The following is a 20564-nucleotide window of genomic DNA, read 5'->3' as shown; positions in this document are numbered from 1 at the left end:
GGTCGTCGGATGCTTCCGGCTGGCTTTTTCCACAGAGATTAGATGCAACTGGAACTATAGGTCATATATTAAGTGTGAACGGTAAAATATTTAAGTACATAAGAAACAGGAACAGGAGTAGGCCATCCGACCTGTCTAGCCTGCTCCGCCATTCTATAATATCATGGCTGACCTGACCATGGACTCATCTCCATCTATCTGCCCTTTCCCCATAACTCTTAATTCCCCTACTATGCAAAAATATATCCAACCTTGTCTTAAATATATTTACTTAGGTAGCCTCCACTGCTTCATTGGGCAGAGAATTCCACAGATTCACCACTCTCTGGGAAAAGCAGTTCCTCCTCATCTCCGTCCTAAATCTACTCCCCCGAATCTTGAGGCTATGTCCCCTCGTCTAGTCTCACCTACCAGTGGAAACAACTTTCGTATTTATATCTTATCTATCCCTTTCATACTTTAATATGCTTCTATATAACCTCCTCTCATTCTTCTGAATTCTAGCGAGTACAGTCCCAGGCAACTCAATCTCTCCTCATAGTCTAACCCCCTCATCTCTGGAATCAACCTGGTGAACCTCCTCTGCACTGTACCAAATCCAGTACATCCATCCTCAAGTAAGAGGACCAGAACTGCACACAGTACTCCAGGTTCAGCCTCACCAGTACCCTGTACAGTTGCAGCATAACCTCCCTGCTCTTAAATTCTAGCAATGAAGGACAACATTCCATTTGCGTTCTTGACAGCCTGCTGCCCCTGCAAACCAACCTTTTGTGATTCATGCACAAGTCCCTCCGCACAGCAGCATGCTGCAATTTTTTACCATTTAAATAATAACTTGCTCTTCTATTTTTCCTTCCTTAATTGGGAACTGAGGAAGAATTTCTTCACTGAGAGGGTGGTAAGGATGTGGAATAAGCTGTCAATAAAATTGGTGGGTGTGGGGTTTAATTACAACGTTCAAGATAAGTTGGAATAAGTACATGGATGGGAGGGGCATGAAGGGATATGGTCCAGGGTGTGGGTCGATGGGACTAGGCAGAATGACAGTTTGGTAAGGACTCAATGGGCCAAAGGGCCTGTTTCTGTGCTCTAGTGCACTGATTCTAATTCAAGACCATCTGGGCCATTCTACAGTCCAGATAAAGGATCCAACCCAAAATTCCAACTGTCTATTTCCCACCACAGATGCTGCCTGACCTGCTGAGTTCTTCAAGCACTTGCGTGTAGCTCCAGAATCCATGATCCTGTAGTTTCTTGTGTCTCCCTACAGTTGTACCATCAGTAAACAAAACTACCATGAGAAACAACAGTGAAATTGTGCTCATGAAATTCCCACAGACAAGAGTTTGGCAATGATCTAAGTAATTTGCTTTTAGAAATAGAATCAGGTATTACTTCAGGTCCAGGACTACAAAGGGAGTAGTTGTTGTGTATTTAATATTTAAGTAATGTTCCAAATTTATTGTTTGTTTAAGCATTCTTCATTGTTTACATAATTCATCACGGGTTATATATAAAAGTATGTGAATGGCATATGTCATTCCACTGCTGTGTCATATGCTCGCTCCTCACTGAAGTAAAACAATGTACGTATGTAATCGCAGGCTCCCATATATTTCTTTGGATTAGTTTTGGTGTTACTAAAGCTAACAAAGGTAACAAGTAAGTTTTAAAACAAACCTGAGATGTCTACCTACCTGTTGAAGTACAGCAAGATGTTTAATTTTTAAAAAGCACAGCACAGTTTTTTCACTAGAGGAGAAAAAACTCAGGTTAAAAAAAGGCAGAAAACAGACAGAATTCCATGGGATCATTAACAATGAGTACCGGGTGATAATAATCATAAATAATAAAAAAGGCAGGTGTGTTCAATTGCACAAGAGATAACTGGATGATGGAGACGGAATGAATTGAGCAGTATTTTGAACCAATTGAAATAGCCACTGCAAAGTGAGTGCCAGTTTTGCTGAGTGCAATAGGTGGAAAGCACACAGTTTTCTGAGAAGTTTAACTGCACCAACCAAACCAGCCAAAATGAGCTTTGCTAATATCAACTGAAACCACTGTTGATTGCAGAACGCTTTGGGGTTGCAGAATCAAAAGGAAGGGGCGTCCATTTCAGTTTACATGGCTGAAGTGAAGAGATTGTCTGAGCATTGTCAGTTCAGTGATCAGCTTAATGATGTACTGAGAGATTGTTCATTTTCTGGATTTTTATAAGAAAGCATCCAAAAACGACTCCTAACTGAGGTATAACTCACATTTAAAAGAGCAGTTGAAATCTTTGTATCAATGGAAACGGCACCTCAAGACGTAATTGAGTTGCAGTCAGGAATGAAAGTGAGTGTGAACGAAAGTGCAATGTCCAAACAGAAACCGTCCTGGCTAAACAATTTGTGTTACTGTTGTGACAGGGGCTCACATACATCAGACCAACGCAGGTTTAAAGGTGAAACTTATAGAAAATGCAACAAAGTAGGATACATACAAAAAGCATGTCGGCAGACAAAAATAAATGTACTGCATGTGAGAGAGAAAAAGATAAAATGTCCAAGTAGAGCACTAATCTGCATGCTGTTGATGAAAAAAATTGATAATGATGAAAGTGACCCAAGACTGAGCAGCCTTGAGATTTACAATGTGAAAACTAATAACAGACAAGCAATATGGCTTACACTAGAAATGCATGGCAAATTAATTAAAATAGAATTGGACACTGGCTCAGCTGCTTCAGTCTTTCCACAAGATGAGTTTGAACAGCATTTCAGAGATGCTAAACTGAAGCCTGCAGATATCCAACTGAGAACTTACACTGGATAAAAGATAACTCCCATGGGAATGACATTTGTAACAGTGAAATACAACCACCAACAAGCCACATTGAGCTTGTATGTTGTAAAGACAGGAGGGCCAGCATTGTGGGGCCATGATCAGCTGAGACAACTACAACTTGATTGGACATCCACATGCCACATCCCCTGCAACGGAGTCAACTGAAAGCAAATTCAGGAAGTTACTGGATGATGCCACAGCAGTGTTCAGGGGTGACAATGGAAAACTCAAACATATCAAGGGTAAAATAGTGTTAAATGAAAAAGTTTCACCCAAGTTTTGCAAAGCCTGTCCAGTTCCTTGTAGCATCTTTGATAAAATAGCCAGTGAGCTGGATCGCATGGAGGCTGAAGGAATTATTTCCAAGGTTGAGTGGAGCCCATGGGCAATCCCAGTGGTCCCAGTAGCTAAGATGAATGGTTCTGTCAGGGCCTGAGGTGATTTTAAGGTTATCATCAACCCAGTATGGACAGTAGATCAATACCCTCTGCCCAGGATGGAGAGCATCTTTGCAAACCTTTCTGGAGGGAAATACTTCAGCAAAGTGAACTTAGCTGAGGGTTACAGACTGTCTACAGAAATCCCACTGACGGAGATGGAAGAAGAGTCCTAAGTGTTTCTCAGCAAAAACACCCACAAAGGGCTTTATCACAATAATAGGCTTATTTTTGGAGTAGCATCTGCACTTGCACTCTGGCAGAAAGCTATGGACCAGGTGATGCAAGGCTGCCCAGGTACGCAGTGTTACCTGGATGACATCATTGTTACTGGTGAGGTAGTAGTAACACTGAGAACATCACTTGTAAACAGTCCTTGAAAGTGATTCTGTGGGCTACTTCTGAGCACTGACGTTTCCATACCAGGCCATGATGCACCCAATCAGGGATACTCTCCACTGTGCATCTATAGGGGTTTGTCACAGCTTTAGATGACATGCTGAATCCGTGCAAACTTCCACATAAGTAGAAGTGCTGCCGGGCCTGGGATGGAGCATTTCAGTATAAAGCATCTTCACTCTGCCCGCAACAAGAAGCAGGATCTCCCAGAGCCTACCCATTTCAATTTGACTTCCCATTCCTAATCTGACATGTCTCCTCCACTGCCACGATGACATCACACTCAGGTGGAGGAGCATATTCCAGCTGGGTAGCCTCCATAGATTTCTCAAACTTCCAGCAGCTTCGCCCTGTCCCTCCTTACTCCTTTCCATTACCCACAAAGTCTTATTTTGGTACTGCCCCCTTCCATTCCAGTCCTGATGAAGGCTCTCAGCCTGAAACATCAACTGTTTATTCCCCTCCATAGATCCTGTGTGATTACTTCTAGTCAATGCTGAATACACCATTTAAACAATCACAGTCTAGATTCAAAAAGGAATGTGAACCTCTAGGGCAGTGCCTTCTACAAAAGCTATTTGGAGTCAAGTGTTCCAGTCAATGGGTTGAGATTGGAGGTATGGGTTGCTCTATAAAAAAGATATACAATGTCAGGTTACTGACAGAACCTGCTTTTCTCAAGAAAGATCTGTTTATGTGCCCCATAAACACGTGTTTCTAATCAAAACAACTTAGAAGAATTGTAGAGATGCATGAAGCTGGAAAAGGCTACAAAAGCATTTTAAAGACCTGAGTTTTCATCAGTCCACAGTAAGAGAAACTGTCTACAAATGGAAGAAATTCAGTACTGTTGCTACTCTCCCTAGGAGTGGGCATCCTGCAAGGATTGCACCAAGAGCAACAATGTGCAATGCTGAAGGAGGTGAAATAGAATCCAAGGGCAACAGCTAAAGACTTGCAGAAATCTCTAGAACTTGCTAAAGTCTCTGTTCATGTGTCCACTATAAGAAAAACACTGAACAAGAATCATGTTCATGGAAGGACACCATTGCTCTTCAAAAAAACATTGCTGCATGTGTCAAATTTGCAAAAGACCACATGGATGTTCCACAACACTTTTGGAACAGTGTTCTGTGGACAGCTGGAACTAAACTTGAACTTTTTGGCAGAAATGCACATGGTTATGTTTGGAGGAAAAAGGGTACTACACACCAACAGCAAAATCTCATCCCAACTGTGAAGCATGGCGGAAGGAGTATTATGGTTTGGGGCTGCTTTGCTGCCTCAGGGTCCGGACAACTTGTAATTGTTGAGAGAACAATGAATTCAAAATTACGTCATGACATTTTACAGCAGAACGTCAGGGTAGTGGTCCATCACCTGAAGCTTAAAGAAGTTTGATGATGCAACAAGACAATGATCCAAAACACAACAGTAAATCTTCAATAGAATGGTTTAAAAAGAAGAAAATTCATGTTTTGGAATGGCCAAGTCAGAGTCCAGACCTTGACCCAATTGAGATGCCATGGCATGACCTGAAGAGGGTATCCCAGAAATATTGATGAACTGCAGATTTTGTATAGAGGAATGGTCAAAATTCCTCCACACCATTGTGCACGTCTGATCAGTAACTACAGTAAACACTTGGTGGAGGTTATTAATGCTAAAGGATCAGTTATTAAATACTATGGTTCGCATACTTTTCCCAGCCTGGACTGAATGACTAAACAATATGTTCAATAAAGATGTGAAAATTACAATTGTTTGTGTTACTAGTTTAGGCAAATTGTGTTTGTCTATTATTTAACTCAGATCAAGATCAGACCACATTTTATGAATAATGTAGAAAAGCAGGTAATCACAAAGGGTTCACAAACATTTTCTTGCAACTGTACATCAAAGCATCAATGCATTCAGTGAAATGCAATTTTGGTATCAAATCAGTGAAGACTGTGTCACCAATGTGGGTACAATAGAGGGGAGTAATTACCTCATTTCTCCTCCTCACCACATAGAATATAGAAAACAACATTGTATTGCCTTCCTGGTCTGGTGATTGAGTGTAATAATTAGGATGTACTTCGCAGTTGTACGAGACATTAGTTAGACTGCATTTGGAATATTGAGTCCAGTTCTGGTTGTGGAAGGATGGGATGGGAATAGCGAGAGTACAGTGGCGATTCTCCCAAATGTTCCCTGGAATAGAGGGTTTTAGACATGAGAAGTTTGGGTTTATTTCCACTGGAACTGAGGAGTGATTAAATATACATTTATAAATTTATGAGGAGCATAGCACAGGTACATCAACACAAATAGCTCAGTGGAAGTTTTGTGTTTGGCTTGTGACAGAACTGAGTATGTAAAGCACAATAGAGCTACCAGTTACTGTTACAGCAACCAATGCTTTGGTTGACCGGGCCGAACTTCTCCAGAATTTAAGGTTGCGTTATCTCATTGACATATAAACTTGAGAGAGGAAGGATTTTAAAAGGATCTAAGGGGAAAGTTTTGCGCATGGAGGGCAGAACAGGTCCAACCAAAGTTATGACAGGGTTCTGTTCCTGAGAGCTGCTCACAGCCCCAATTGTTTGTAAGTCAGAAATGAACAACAGTGAGCGGGATCATTGGAATAGCTGCGAGAGGAGAGCAGGCAGGCGTGGGAAGAGCGACAGTCAGCCAGCCTCACCGAGCGCGTGTGTGTCTGCTTGGCACTCCCAGCCCTCAAGTGTTGCACTTGGGTGGTGTGGCAGGTGATGGGCCGCTTTCTCCCCCCGGCAGAAGGCGCCGACAGTGACATAGGAGCCTGCAAAGCTATCCATCCCACTGGTCTCTCAGATGCACGTTCAAAAGTACAGGCTGAACGTCATAAGCTGGGGAGGACCTGTACAACATTTTAAAAGGCTAGGTAGGAAAGGCTAAGAGGGATTTAAACTTTAAAATAAATTTATTATCGAAGTATATAATCACTGTTGTAAGACTTGAACAGGCCTCTTTATAATATAAAGATGAACTCTTGAATCCTGTCTAGATCAGCATTACCTGCACTTTCTATGTCATGTTCTCCTTTCGCAGTACCTCACTATAGTAATGACCCATCAGGGTATCACACTACACGTGACCACTATAAACTAACACCAGTTAGTTAAGAGGACTATTTGCCTTTCTTGCAATGATGAAAAGTAGTGCACAGATCATGTTGGACTCTTTCAGTAGTTAGGATTAAAGTAGGGAAATTGTCAGAATCAGAATATGTTGTGAAATTTATTGTTTCATGGCAGCAGTACAGTGCCATAATAAAATGCAAGTAACAATAAGAAATAAAAAATAAGTATGCAAAAAGAGAACAAATAGTGAGGTACAGTGGTGCTAGAAAGTTTGTGAGCCCTGTAGAATTTTCTCTCACTTCTGCATAGATATGAACAAAAATGTGATCAGATCTTCGTGCAAGTCCTAACAACAGATAGAGAATCCAATTAAACAAATAACACCAAAAACATTATAGTTGTCTTTGGAGTGTGGGAGGAAACCCATGCAGTCATGGGAGAACAGACAAGCTCCTTACAGACAGCAATGGGAATTTAGGGCTGATCTTACAGCCATGGCTGTAAAGTGTTACACTAGCCTCTACACTACCATGCTCCACCATGAGCACTAATGTGGCATAAACAAAAGTGCAGTCCCACTGGAGCTAAAAAGTGGAATTAGGTTGGATAGCTGTCTTTGCCAGCAAAAATAGTGGAGCAAATGACTTCCTCTCATTGTTTCTTTCATATGTGACCATTTTGGACAACAGTCATCCTTTCCTGCAGCTGATGGACTAAAGCAAGATTGACACTAGTCACAGGTGTTGCAGGGAATGTCAAAATGAAAGACTAGTTTGAAGAAATCAGGCATTGAAGGATGAGAAATGTTTTGATCAAGGCGAACAAGAGGCAGAGAATGCGGATGGCCAGAGCAGAAATGGCTAATACAAAGGGACATAATTTTAAACACAAGGGATTCTGCAGATGCTGGAAATCCAGATCAACACACACACAATGCTGGAGGAATTCAGGTCAGGCTGCATCTATGGAAATTAATAACTGGGCCAGGACTCTTCAACAGGCGTTTTAAGGTGTTTGGAGATGTCAGTAGTGGATTTTAAAAAAATATAAAACACAGTGAGTGCATAGAACGTGCTGCCGGGGTAATGGGAAAGGCAAATACATTAGCTGTGTTTAACAGACTCTTAAAGATAGGCACATAGATGATGGAAAGATGAAGAGGAAAATGTTTAAATGGTTAGAGTAGAACAGCTCAGCACTGTAAAAATATTGCACAAAAATAAACAAAAACACTTGGCAAAGACATCCGACTGAAATTTATTTTAGTTCATTATACGCTAGAGACTCAAGTTCATGTTTAGCTTATTAGACATCTTTGACAAATGTTTTCTCATCAAGCCATAGAAATGTACATATAATGTAATGGCCAACCACTATTAACAAGAACAATTCCATATTTTACATTGAACTCTTCTGTTCTGAATATCTTTTTTTTTCAAAAAAGAAAATGAGACTGTGTAATATGGCATCCAATTTCTGCACTCATATTGCAGTACATAATTCGGTTTATTATACAGGAATGAGAGTGTTTCGGCAATAGCACTGACACTTCCTCAATAAATGTCTAATAAGACAAAATATAAGTAATTGGTTAACAAATTACTTTAATGTAATTTAAATAATGAGCTAAAATATGCAGCCTACACAAAACACAAAGCCTTTCTGGGAATTGCACAAGGCTTTTTCCAACATCATCAAGAATCAATTCCAGCAAACTGCATAAATTAAGTAAAATGAAGAGATTTTTGGGATGCTAAAACAAAAATCCAGATTCATTCTCAAGGCTTTGCTCGCTGAAAGAATACCTACAAGAGAAAAGAGAAACAGCTGATTAGTTTACCATTTTAAGACATAATTTGAAGCGATGTTTTGAAATCACAAACTGCATCAATTTATAATTAGGCATGATTTTGCAAGCTTCTGCTAACTGAAGATCAAAAAAAATTCCACTGTCTGATAAATACTGGTGAGTTTTTTTGCCAAGCTCCAGAAGTAGCAATTTGAGGACTACTTGTCCTTTCCTTGTTCCAATGAATAATGTTTGTGACATCACTGCCCTATTCTGTGACTCATGAGAGACTTGTGTCTCTGATATGGTAGACATGAAAGGAAAATTGTCAGGTGTTCAAAGTAAATTTATTATCAAAGTACATACAGTTGAAGTCAGAAGTTTACATACACTTAGGTTGAAGTCATTAAAACTCATTGTTTAACCACTCCACAGATTTCATATTAGCAAACTATAGTTTTGGCAAGACATTGAGGGCATCTACTTTGTGCATGACACGAGTAATTTTTCCAACAATTGTTTACAGACAGATTATTTCACTTTTAATTGACTGTATCACAATTCCTGTAGGTCAGAAGTTTACAAACAAAATCAAAAGAAATCAGCCAAGATCTCAGGGGAAAAAAAAATTGTGGGCCTCCATAACTCTGGTTCATCCTTGGGAGCAATTTCCAAACGCCTGAAGGTACTATGTTCATCTGTACAAACAACAGTACGCAAATATAAACATCATCGGACCACGCAGCCGTCATACTGCTCAGGAAGGAGACACATTCTGTCTCCTAGAGATGAACGTACTTTGGCACGAAAAGCGCAAATCAATCCCAGAACAACAGCAAAGGACCTTGTGAAGATGCTGGAGGAAACAGGTAGACAAGTATCTATATCTACAGTAAAACGAGTCCTATATCGACATAACCTGAAAGGCTGCTCAGCAAGGAAGAAGCCACTGCTCCAAAACAGCCATAAAAAAGCCAGACTACAGTTTGCAAGTGCACATGGGAACAAAGATCTTACTTTTTGGAGAAATGTCCTCTGGTCCAATGAAACAAAAGTTTGGCCAAAATGACCATCGTTATGTTTGGAGGAAAAAGGGTGAGGCTTGCAAGCCGAAGAACACCATCCCAACCATGAAGCATGGGGGTGGCAGCATCATGTTGTGGGGGTGCTTTGCTGCAGGAAGGACTGGTGCACTTCACAAAATAGATGGTATCATGAGGAAGGAAAATTATGTGGATAAATTGAAGCAGCTTCTCAAGACATCAGCCAGGAAGTTAAAGCTTGGTCGCAAATGGGTCTTCCAAATGGACAATGACCCCAAGTATACCCCTCCAAAGTTGACGCAAAATTGTTTAAGAACAACAAAGTCAACGTATTGGAGTGGCCATCACAAAGCCCTGACCTCAATCTGATAGAAAATTTGTGGGCAGAACTGAAAAAGCATGTGCGAACAAGGAGGCCTACAAACCTGACTCAGTTACACCAGTTCTGTCTGGAGGAATGGAACAAAATTCCAGCAACTTACTGTGAGAAGCTTGTGGAAGGCTACCCAAAAATTTTGACCCAAGTTAAACAATTTAAAGGCAATGCTACCAAATACTAACAAAACGTATGTAAACTTCTAACCCATTGGGAATGTGATGAAAGAAATAAAAGCTGAAATAAATCATTCTCTCTACTATTATTCTGACATTAAACACTCATAAAATAGTGATCCTAACTGACCTAAGACAGGGAATGTTTTCTGGGATTAAATGTCAGGAATTGTGAAAAACTGAGTTTAAATGTATTTGGCTAAGGTGTATGTAAACTTCTGACTTCAACTGTATATTACCATATACTACCCTGAGATTCATTTCCTTATTCTTCCAGTTACTGAAAAGATGAAATACAATAGAATCTATGATAAACCATACATCACAAAGATCAACAAACAACTACAGTGCAAAAGAAAACAAACTGCAAATAAAAATAATACTGAGAACATAAGTTGTATAGAATCCTTGAAAGTGAGTTTTTAGGTCGTTGAATCAGTTCAGAGTTGAAGTGAGTGATGTTATCTACATAGGTACAGGAGCCTGGTGGTTGTAGAGAAAGAACTGTTCTTGACCTGGTGGTGTGGGTCCTAAAGCTTCTATGCCTCCAACTTAATGGTAGTAGCAAGAAGAGAGCACGACCATCTGGCTAGGCACAGCTCAAAATCCATCTATAAATTCGCTGATGATACCACAGTTGTTGGCAAAATCTCAGATGGTGACGAGAGGGTGTACAGGAGTGAGACAGACCAGTTAGTTGACTGGTGTTGCAGCAACAACCTTGCACTCAGCGTCAGTAAGACCAAAGAGCTGATTGTGGACTTCAGGAAGGGCAAGACAAGGGAACACAAACCAATCCTCAGAGGGATCAGCGGTGGAAAGAGTGAGCAATTTCAAGCTACTGGGTGACAATATTTCTGAGGATCTAACCCTGGTCTCAACTTATCAATGCAGCTATAAAGAAGGCAAGACAGTGGCCGTCATCAGGAATTTGAGGAGATTTGGTTTGTCACCTAAAGCACTCAAAAACTTCTAAAGATGTACAGTGCAGAACATTCTGTCTGGCTGCATCACCATCTGGAATGGGGGGGGGGGGGGGCGGTAACTGAAGCAAGCTGCAGAGAATTGTAAACTTAGTTGTCTCCATCATGGGCATCCGTAGTATCCAAGGCATCTTCAAGGAGAGGTGTCCCAGAAAAGTGGCTTCCATCATCAAAGACACCCACCACCCACGACATTGTTACCATCAGGAAGTAGGTACAGGAGCCTGAAGGCACATATTCAGCGATTCAAAAACAGCTTTTTCCCTTCTGTCATCCGATTTCTAAATAGATGTTGAACCCATGAACACTACTTTTTAAATTCTGATTTTGCACTACTTTGCTTAATTTAACTATATTATATACACACACACACACAGTAATTGCTTTCTCCCCCTACATTTATCATGTATTGCATTGTACTGCTGCTGCCCAGTGAACAGCATAAGCTGGTGATATTAAACCTGATTCTGATCACTGATGGGGGATCCTTGCTGCTCTCCTTGTAGATGTACATAGTGGTGAGGAGAATTTTGCTGTTCTGCACTGGGCTTATCTACCACTTTCTGTAGCCTTTTCTCCACTTACTCACTTAATCAACATCATAGCTGTGATCCAATTGATAATTGATTCACAACAAATATGGACTCCTACAGGGAAATGCAGTTTAACCGAGGGAAATCAGTTGAAGATCGTATTAAAGAAAGAATTTTAACAATGCTGGCAAACCTAATCAGGAAGGACTCTTCTTTGGCTTCCAACCTAGTACAGGTATCAATTACAACTGACATTTCAAAGACAAACTCTGTCATTTTCATCAGGATAAAGGAGGCAGAGTTTGTCATCAAAACATTGGTTATAATTGATACTTCTACCTGGCTGGAAACCAGATGAGAGTTTATTCACCATATATATCGGGAAAGCACCAAACCCTTTTTCACTGATCAGGAAGGCTTTAGAAATGATTACGAATGGGTCAGGAAATCAAAGTGAAAAACACAATACAAGTGCAAACCCCAATGTACAAAACAGATTGTAGGGGGTTTTGATTTATTTTTAACTAATGCTATTACCTTTAGAAAACCTCATTCCTTAAAAGGCAAAGACAAATAAAATTATGTGCAAAACAAAAGTGATGTAATAATTAAACTTTGCAAGTCTTCAGGGAAGCAAAAAAAAGAATAAGGGCAATAGAGAAAAGTTAAACTAAAATCTAACAAATCTCAAACTATAAGCTCAAAGTTTAAAAAGGCAGGCACAGATATATTTGGTGTATTGGTTTCCATCTACGTTACCTAAATTTTAAAATGGTTCCTGCTTAACTGCTACTCCAGACAAGAAAATTATGGATCAGCTGATGGTAGAAGTGAGGGGGAATTAGACACTGTATCAGGGCAACTGGAAAATTACCACTGCCTCAAGCTAAGACCTCAATCATGGCTGATCTTTTTCATCCCCATTTTCCCTGCAACTTTTAATCAATTACTACCAATCAAGAAACTAACAATCTCTGCCTTAAATACATCCAATTATTTGGCATCCATAGTCCTCTGTGGCATCAAATTCGATAGATCCACCACCATCTTGTTCAAGAAACAACTTCTCCTCTCAGTTCTAAAAGAGACACCCCTTCATTTGGAGGCCAGATGGATCCCAGAATCTCGTGTTGATGAAAAAATCCTCTATACATCCACTCGATCCAGGTCCTTCAGTATATGATAAGTTTCAAGGACATCTTCCCCAGCCTTCCAAACTCCTTCAGTACAGGTTCAGACATATCAAACAGTCCTCGCATATTAAGCCTTTCATTCCTGGGATGAACACCCCCTGCACCTTCACCAGGGGTCAGTACATCCCTTCCTTAATCACGGTCCCCACAATTGGCCCTAGAGTTGGTGGGCACATCGAGAAAATAAGGGCAGCATGCTATAGCATGGCAGGTAGTATGATGCTTTACACGACCAGCAGTAGGATCAGGGTTCAATGTCCATCACTGTCTGTAAGGAGTTTGTGTTCTCCCTGTGAGTTTGTGAGTTTCCTCTGGGTGCTCCAATTTCCTCCCACATTCCAAAGACGTATGGGTTAGGGTTGGTACGTTGTGGACATGCTCTGTTGGAGCCAGAAACATGGTGACACTTATGACTACTCCCAGCACATCCTCGGACTGTTTTGGTCATGGACAAAAACAACACATTTTGCAGCACGTTCGATGTACGTGTGACAAATGTTAATGTCTTACATCTTTAGGTTACAGGGAGAGAATTAAGGGGGAAATGGGAATTGAACTGTGAACCAGCATCGATTTCATGAGCAGAAACATAGGAAACTCTGGGGAAAGAGCAAAGCTTACAAATGGGATAATACGTAAAAATACCAACAATCCCAAAGGGTAACTGGTGAACAGCTTCAGAGAAAGATAAGCAACTGTTAGCAGTTGTACTCATGAATAAGAATCCGATCTTGTAAGATATCTGATGAAGATTTACAGCTACCAAATTATATAATTTCTATATTTACACTCTAACCCCCCCCGCCCCCCCCCCTTGACTTACCTTTAGATAATTTTTGAAGATTTTACTATCAGGTTGTTGAAGTGCTTGACAAAACTCCTGTTTAAAAAAAAACACATTTGAATTATTTTTCTTGCCTTTCACCAAGATAATTTAAAAAAAGCTTTTGTTTGAACTTCGAAGGTAAAGAACTTAGTTTACAAATAAAAGGGAGTGCAGCAGGAAATCTGTCAGATTTCAATACTTCCAGGTTGTTGCAGAAGTTCCCTTGCAGCCAATCTCAGGGTGAGGGAGATCTCTCTGCTTGGAAATAAAGGAGCAGGGAGCAGCCGTGAAGGTGCAAAGTAATCCTAGATTAATCCTGTGCCCCGCCATGTACCAGCAACATATTGAGAGCTGGGGTAGGCAAGGGGTATGAGCCCTGATCCAGCCCCTTTCCAAGCTTAGATGCTGGCTGACCCACTGAGTTCCTCCTGCATTTTGTGTGTGTTGCTCAAGATTTCCAGCACCTGCAGAATCTATTGAGCTGTTTTAGTGTTCCCCTGCTTTCTAATCGTGGCTTCTGTATTTTTTTCCATGCTTCCCTTATAACCAATTGCAAATTTTAAGCCTCTTTCTTCTTGTCTCATCGTTTGCATTAAACACGTCACAGTTCATTTTATTCACTTTTTATGTGTGAGATTTTCCCCTTTTTCCACAGCCACATTTCCTAAGTCTTAATGAAGGGCTTAACATCTAAAGCAATTGTTGCCACCTGGAAGGTGCTCAATTTGCCAAGCTGCTAAATGGTGACTGCATGTTATCCATATCAGCTGTGTGCCCCAGATAACCAAACAGGTTCTTTTTTAACAAGTATTCTTGGTCGACTTTGTCTAGAATTTAGAAAATACTAAAAACCTTTCCATACGATGGCGATACCACCACTTTTTTTTTTAAACTTACAGATACAGCAGGGAATAGCCCATTCTTCCTATCAAGCTGCACCTCACAGCAAACCACCTATTTAACCCCAGCCTACTCACAGGACAATTTACAACGACCAATTAACCTACTAACCAGAGGAAACCCACAATCTCCTTATAGATGGCATCACATTTGAACTCTGAACTCTAGCTGTATTGTAATGAATGGCATCTACTGCACAAGTGGAGTAGAAACAGGTACAATTATGTTTAAACAGGCATTCAGACAGGTACACGGATAGGATGGGTTTAAATGGATATGGGTCAAATGAGATTAGCTGAAGTAGGCAACTTGGTCAGCATAGACAAGTTGGAATGAAGGGCCTGTTTTCTGTGCTGTGTAACTATAACTCTGTAACAAGAAAAAGTAGTCACTCAACTTCACTTGCCCTATCATTGAAATGTTCCCACAACCTGCAGACTCACTTTCAAGGAATCTTCATCTCATCTTCTCGATATTTATTGTTTATTTATTATTATTTCTTCCTTTTTGTATTTGTATAGCATGTGTCTTTCACACACAGCTTGAATGCCCAAGTTAATATGGTCTTTCATTGATTCCATTAAGGTTATTTAATTATGGATTTATTGAGTATGCCTGCAAGCAAATAAATCTCACAACTGAGATTCATATATGGTGATATTATGAACAGACAATAAATTTACTCTGAACTTTGTACTGAAAGAGGAGAATTATATCAAAATAGTTTTTTGGGGTTGAATGTATGTACATACATCAGACTTTTGAATTCAATATTATGGGAGCTCATGTACATGTAGGAGTGTCCACAAGGCAGGCGCTTGTAAGCAGGAACAACCTGTCTTCCAGTTTTCAATGTGTAGCTATTCTGTGACTGACCTTCACTTTCAAACAGCGTAATGCATGAGCCTCAGTTAAAGTAAACCTCAGTTATTCCACAATACGGCTGTCAAACATCACATCAAAATCTTACACACATGGCGGTAAGGTGTGGAGTGTGGGAAGGTGGAATTTAAATCAGCTTTTCTTTTGATCCAAATTCTGTTGTTTTGTCAGACAACCCAATTTTAACTTCTAAACGATAGTCTTACATTGAGAAACCAATGAGTGTTCTGGTCTCCCTACTAGAGGGGAGCTGGAATTGACCTAAATAAGGCCAGAATAAATTCAAAAGGGCGTGGTTAACAATTATTGCTCTGATAATTTCTGCCCCAGTGGTTTCAGAGTTCCACTCACTTTCAAGAACTCTACAACTCATGCTCTCTATATTTATTGCTTATTTATTTAGATTATTAATTTGTTTTCTTTTAAATTTGCAGTCTATTACACATTGTTTTTTCTTGTTGTGCACAGTATTACATTGATTCTCTTGTGTTTCTTTGTTTTTACTGCGAATGCCCACAAGAACATGAATATCAGGGTAGTGTATGATGTCCTATTATCTTATAGAATTGCTTCTTTGAGCTGCTTGGTTAGTATTCGGTAACATATATGGACTTCGATATTAAATTTACTTTGAAACAGCTAAAACACTAGACATGCAGCACCTGATAGTCATACAGGTCCCTCCCCAGCTTACAAACAGCTGATTTAGGCACAGCCTGTATGTACAGTGTTTGTGAGACTGGCGGACAGATTTGTCGGCTGCTCCAGGCATCTTCCGCTGCCTGGGACCTTAGTGTGTGATTGCATTTCTTTTAGTGAACTGCTCCAGTTAAGGAACAGAACCATGATGTAAACTGGGGATGACCTGTACTTGCACTAAATCAGTTAAAAGAGAAGTCATGCTCCAAAGTAAAAATATTTCAAATTCTCACTAACCTGATTTATTTCGGGGGCTACCTGTAATGACTGCAAGTACTCTTGCTGAAGATATTGAATGAATTCGGGCCCCTGAAATGCAAAACGCTCAGTGAGTAACAGGACACATGTGGTGACATTCATTTTGCAATGAAATTAAAAAATGGAACAAAATATCGGAAATGCTGGGAATACTCCGGAGACTAGTCAATATCCGTGGAAAGAATCAGACTATTCTCTCAGATCACTTGAGAAGACAATGAAAAGCAAAGCTGCTTCCCACACATCTCCGGAGCATTCACAACATTTCCTGTTTTTTTTTTCCTTCTCAGATTTTCAGTACCCACAAGATTTTGCTTTCACTTTCATGTTCAAGAATGGTTTCTGCACTCAGTGGCCACTTTATTAGGTACTCCGGTACACTGCTCATTAATGCAAATATCTAAGTAGCTAATCATGTGGCAGAAACTCAATGCGTGAAAGCATGCAGACATGGTCAAAAGGTTCAGTTGTTCACACCAAACATCAGAATAGGGAAGAAATGTAATCTAAGTGACTTTGACCGTAGAATGGTTGTTGGTTTGAGTATCTCAGAAACTGCTGATCTCGAGTTTTTCCACACACAACAGTCTCTAGAGAATGCAGAGAATGGCGCGAGAAACAAAAAAACACAATCAGTGATTAGCAGTTCTGTGGACAGAAACACCTTGTTAACGAGAGAAGTGAGAGAATGGCCACACAGGTTCAGGCTGACAGGAAGATGGCAGTAAGTCAAATAACCATGTGTTATAACAGGAGAGCATCTCTGAACACACAACACATTGGACCTTGAAATGGATGGAATCAGAAGACCACACTAGATTCCACTTCTGTACCTAATAAAGTGGCCAGTGAGTGCATTTTTAAATATAAATTTGGAGACAGAAGAACAAAAGGTCCTTACCCTTTTGAGATGAATTGTTTTCAATGTTATAGCACATTCTGATAAAGCCTACATATAAAACAAATTTAAATGATTAAGAGTTAACAAAAACTGTTTCGATTCCTGCCACATCTGGTCCCCACACTCTAGGTTGCTTGTGGGAACATTTGTCCAACATACGTGGTGAATAATAAAAGCAAAAGATTTACAGTCAATTAAAAACATTTTAATCTTGTAACAGTTGCCAATTACATCCAGAATCTTAACACTAAGGTAGGCAAAGTAAAACACACAAATTTTCATGAATCAACAGAACTGTATATTGGGAAATACAGGAAAACACTTACAGAACTTCCCAAAATATTTAAAACGTGGTCTCTGTGACTGGTTTCTGGTAATGACATATTGTGTACAAGGCAGAGCAGACCTTTGGCTGAAACATCTCATACTAGTGTTTAATCTCGCTAGTCTCCTCCTACACTACATTAACTCCTACCCTCACCAAATACATTCCTTATTTACCCATAAATACCCATTTCCTTATTTACCCATCACCCACCAACCAAGACTGTCCTAAATGTTAAATGCATCAATGCTAATCACCTCCTGGGTTTACAGGTGATTAGTGGCAAACTGTCAGCATCGTTTCCTGACACAGGTGGCACATGTACGGCCAATGTCAACAGCAACAAGTCGCTGTTCGAGTCTTGATGGCAACAACTAAAGGCTGATTTATACTTTTGCGTATGGGCTACGCAGCAGCCTGCGCTGTAACCCTGATTTTCACTTCTAAGTTACTCTGCGCCGTAGCGAGCATGCGTTGGTGTGCGCAAAAATGCTAGTTGACAGTGGAGTTTCAATGCCACTGTGTTGAGTTTCTTCGTGAGAGACATGGACGAGGAAATGCATTTCAAACATTTTCGCATGTTGGCAGGTAGATTTGACGATTTGGTTAAACTATTTCGCATCGGTGTACAGACATGGTGGAGAAGCAGCAACCGGAAATATGTAGGAGGAAATGCGATGCTACCAAGCGGACCAATCACTGTTGTTGCAGTCTGCGTCACCACGACGCGCAAGTTACTTTTTTGGGGAGGTGCACATCACCTTACGGCATAGGGTACACTGTACCTACGGCACAGATGCGACGCACAAGTATAAATCAGCCTTAAGATTGAATTTAGGGTCAGGTGAGTGTCACTTACCTCACAGATACACTGCCTCACCTCACGATATATTACCACAGGTCTGTACTAAAGCAGGGAGGAGGTGTCAAGGGAGATAATTCAAGTTGGGATGGACTTTACTTCAATCAGATTGGTCAGAAAGATCTGTTCTTGGTAATGTTGGTTGTCTGGTTAATACTTGCCTTTCTAAGAGGTTATTAATCCTTTCCCTCAATTTTTTTCCTTTCTAGTGGTAGTAGCTTCCCTACCATGAATGTTAGGCTTGTACATCTGCCCCTACCAGGCATTTCCCTGCTGCCTTCTTCAGAAAGGGTGACCACATTTGCTGTCTTCCAGTCACCTTGTGCTCAAAGATTTAACTCTCAGCCAGAGCGCCAACAATCCATTCCCTTGTCTCTCAGAGCAGACCGGGATAACTGCATGCAGTCCTGGCAATTTATCCACTTTTGTGTCCTCCAAGACACCCAGCGCATCCACCTGTTTAATGCTAACATGCTCTAGTATATCACCATTCCCCTCCCTGAATTCTCCATCCACCATATCTTTCCTAAGTTTCTTTGACATTTTCTCCCAACCAACCCAGTGTCCACAGATTTTTATTTAATTGGTTCTTAGACTAAATCAAATTAAAGTGGATAGCCAGAGTGCAGAAACGGTTGATACAATGAGGTATAACTTTAAGGTGTTCAGAGGAAAGTATGAAGGTACGTCAATGGTGTTATTTATTACTCAGAGAGATAGGTGCGTGGAACACGTTGCCGGGTTAGTGGAAAAGGTAGCTACATTAGAGACACTAAGAGACTCTTAAATGGAGGGATACGTGGATGGGAAGGGTTAGATTGATCTTGCAGCAAGGGTTGGCACAATATTGTGAGCCGAAGAGCCTGTACTATACTAAAAAAAATTCTAAACTCTCAAGAAGCACAAGTGCTGATAGCTACAGAAATATCTAACTAATGCAGGTGTTATAAACACAATTAATGGTAACTAGATTATTGAAATAATAACTGTACCTAAATCTGCCTGTTGTACAGTTATGATCTACTGCATAATTACTATGTGCAAATTAAGACTTACCAGTCTTCCCTAGGTTATGAACACCCAACTTAAGGACACCCACACATAGTGAGTTTTCATATTATTAAATTCAAAAGTCCAACTTAAGTACAAACATTTGTATGAATGGCACAACTGGTCTCTCTTTTCCTCCCCCTCTCCTCCCTGATAGTTACTCTTTATCAGTTTTATCAAGTTCAAGTTGAAGTTTAAATATCATTCAACTGTACATGAATATAGCCAATAAGACAGCATTCCTCCGGGGCCAAGGCACAAAACACATTACCAACAGCTCATTGCACAAAGCACATTATGGTTATGATAGCAGAAAACATACAGTCATACAAAAAAATATAGACCAAGCCCCACTGCAGATTTATGGTACATGGGATGTTGTTCCTGTCCAGCTTGTTCTTCCACTGAGTGAATACAGGACAGCAGCACCAATGGGAGGGGCCAGCCCCCAACCCAGTATGGATTCCAGCCTTTCCCACTCTCAGTCCATAAGAGACCCATACCAGAATTAGGTTTATCATCACTCACAATATGTTTATTTTTGTTGGCTGTACAGGGCAATACATAAATTATCACTACAGTACCATGCAAAAATCTTAGGCTCTCGAGCTATATATAATGCCGATCAAAAGTATTAACCCCCCCTCCCCTGGAAGTATTCATGTTTTATTGCTTTACAACATTGAATCCCAGTGAGAATAATTTGTCTTTATTTGACACTGATCAACAGAAAAGACTCTTCTGTATCAAAGTGAAACAAATGTCTACAAATTGGTCTAAATTTATTACAATTATTAAACACAAAATAATTGATTGCATAATTACTCAAGTCAGTATTTAGTAGATGAACCTTAGGCAGCAATTACAGCCTTGAGTCTGCGTGGATAGGTCACTATCAGCTTTGCACATCTGGACACTTCAATTTTCCCCCTTTCTTTACAAAACCGCTCAAGCTCTGTCAGATTGCATGGAAATCATGAGTGAACAGCCCTT

At 40.3% G+C, this 20564-nt stretch overlaps 1 protein-coding gene across 2 annotated transcripts in view; it reads right to left on the bottom strand.

Annotated features, from left to right (window-relative positions):
* Positions 1 to 8016: 8016 nt before the first annotated feature.
* xpot (exportin, tRNA (nuclear export receptor for tRNAs)) overlaps positions 8017 to 20564 on the bottom strand; it is a 76472-nt gene continuing 63924 nt past the window's right edge. For both annotated transcript variants that reach the window (XM_073058800.1, XM_073058799.1), the window contains exons 22-25: positions 17335 to 17382; positions 16413 to 16484; positions 13692 to 13748; positions 8017 to 8580 (exon numbers count right to left, since the gene is read on the bottom strand). In XM_073058800.1, the coding sequence (XP_072914901.1) occupies positions 8554 to 8580; positions 13692 to 13748; positions 16413 to 16484; positions 17335 to 17382 (204 nt within the window). In that variant the 3' untranslated portion in view covers positions 8017 to 8553. The remainder of the gene's footprint in view (positions 8581 to 13691; positions 13749 to 16412; positions 16485 to 17334; positions 17383 to 20564) is intronic.

Source organism: Hemitrygon akajei, chromosome 10 (genome assembly GCF_048418815.1).
Source record: "Hemitrygon akajei chromosome 10, sHemAka1.3, whole genome shotgun sequence".
Lineage (NCBI taxonomy): Eukaryota > Metazoa > Chordata > Chondrichthyes > Myliobatiformes > Dasyatidae > Hemitrygon > Hemitrygon akajei.
Note: the sequence above shows the minus strand (reverse complement) of the source record. Positions and strands in the feature narration are given on the sequence as shown.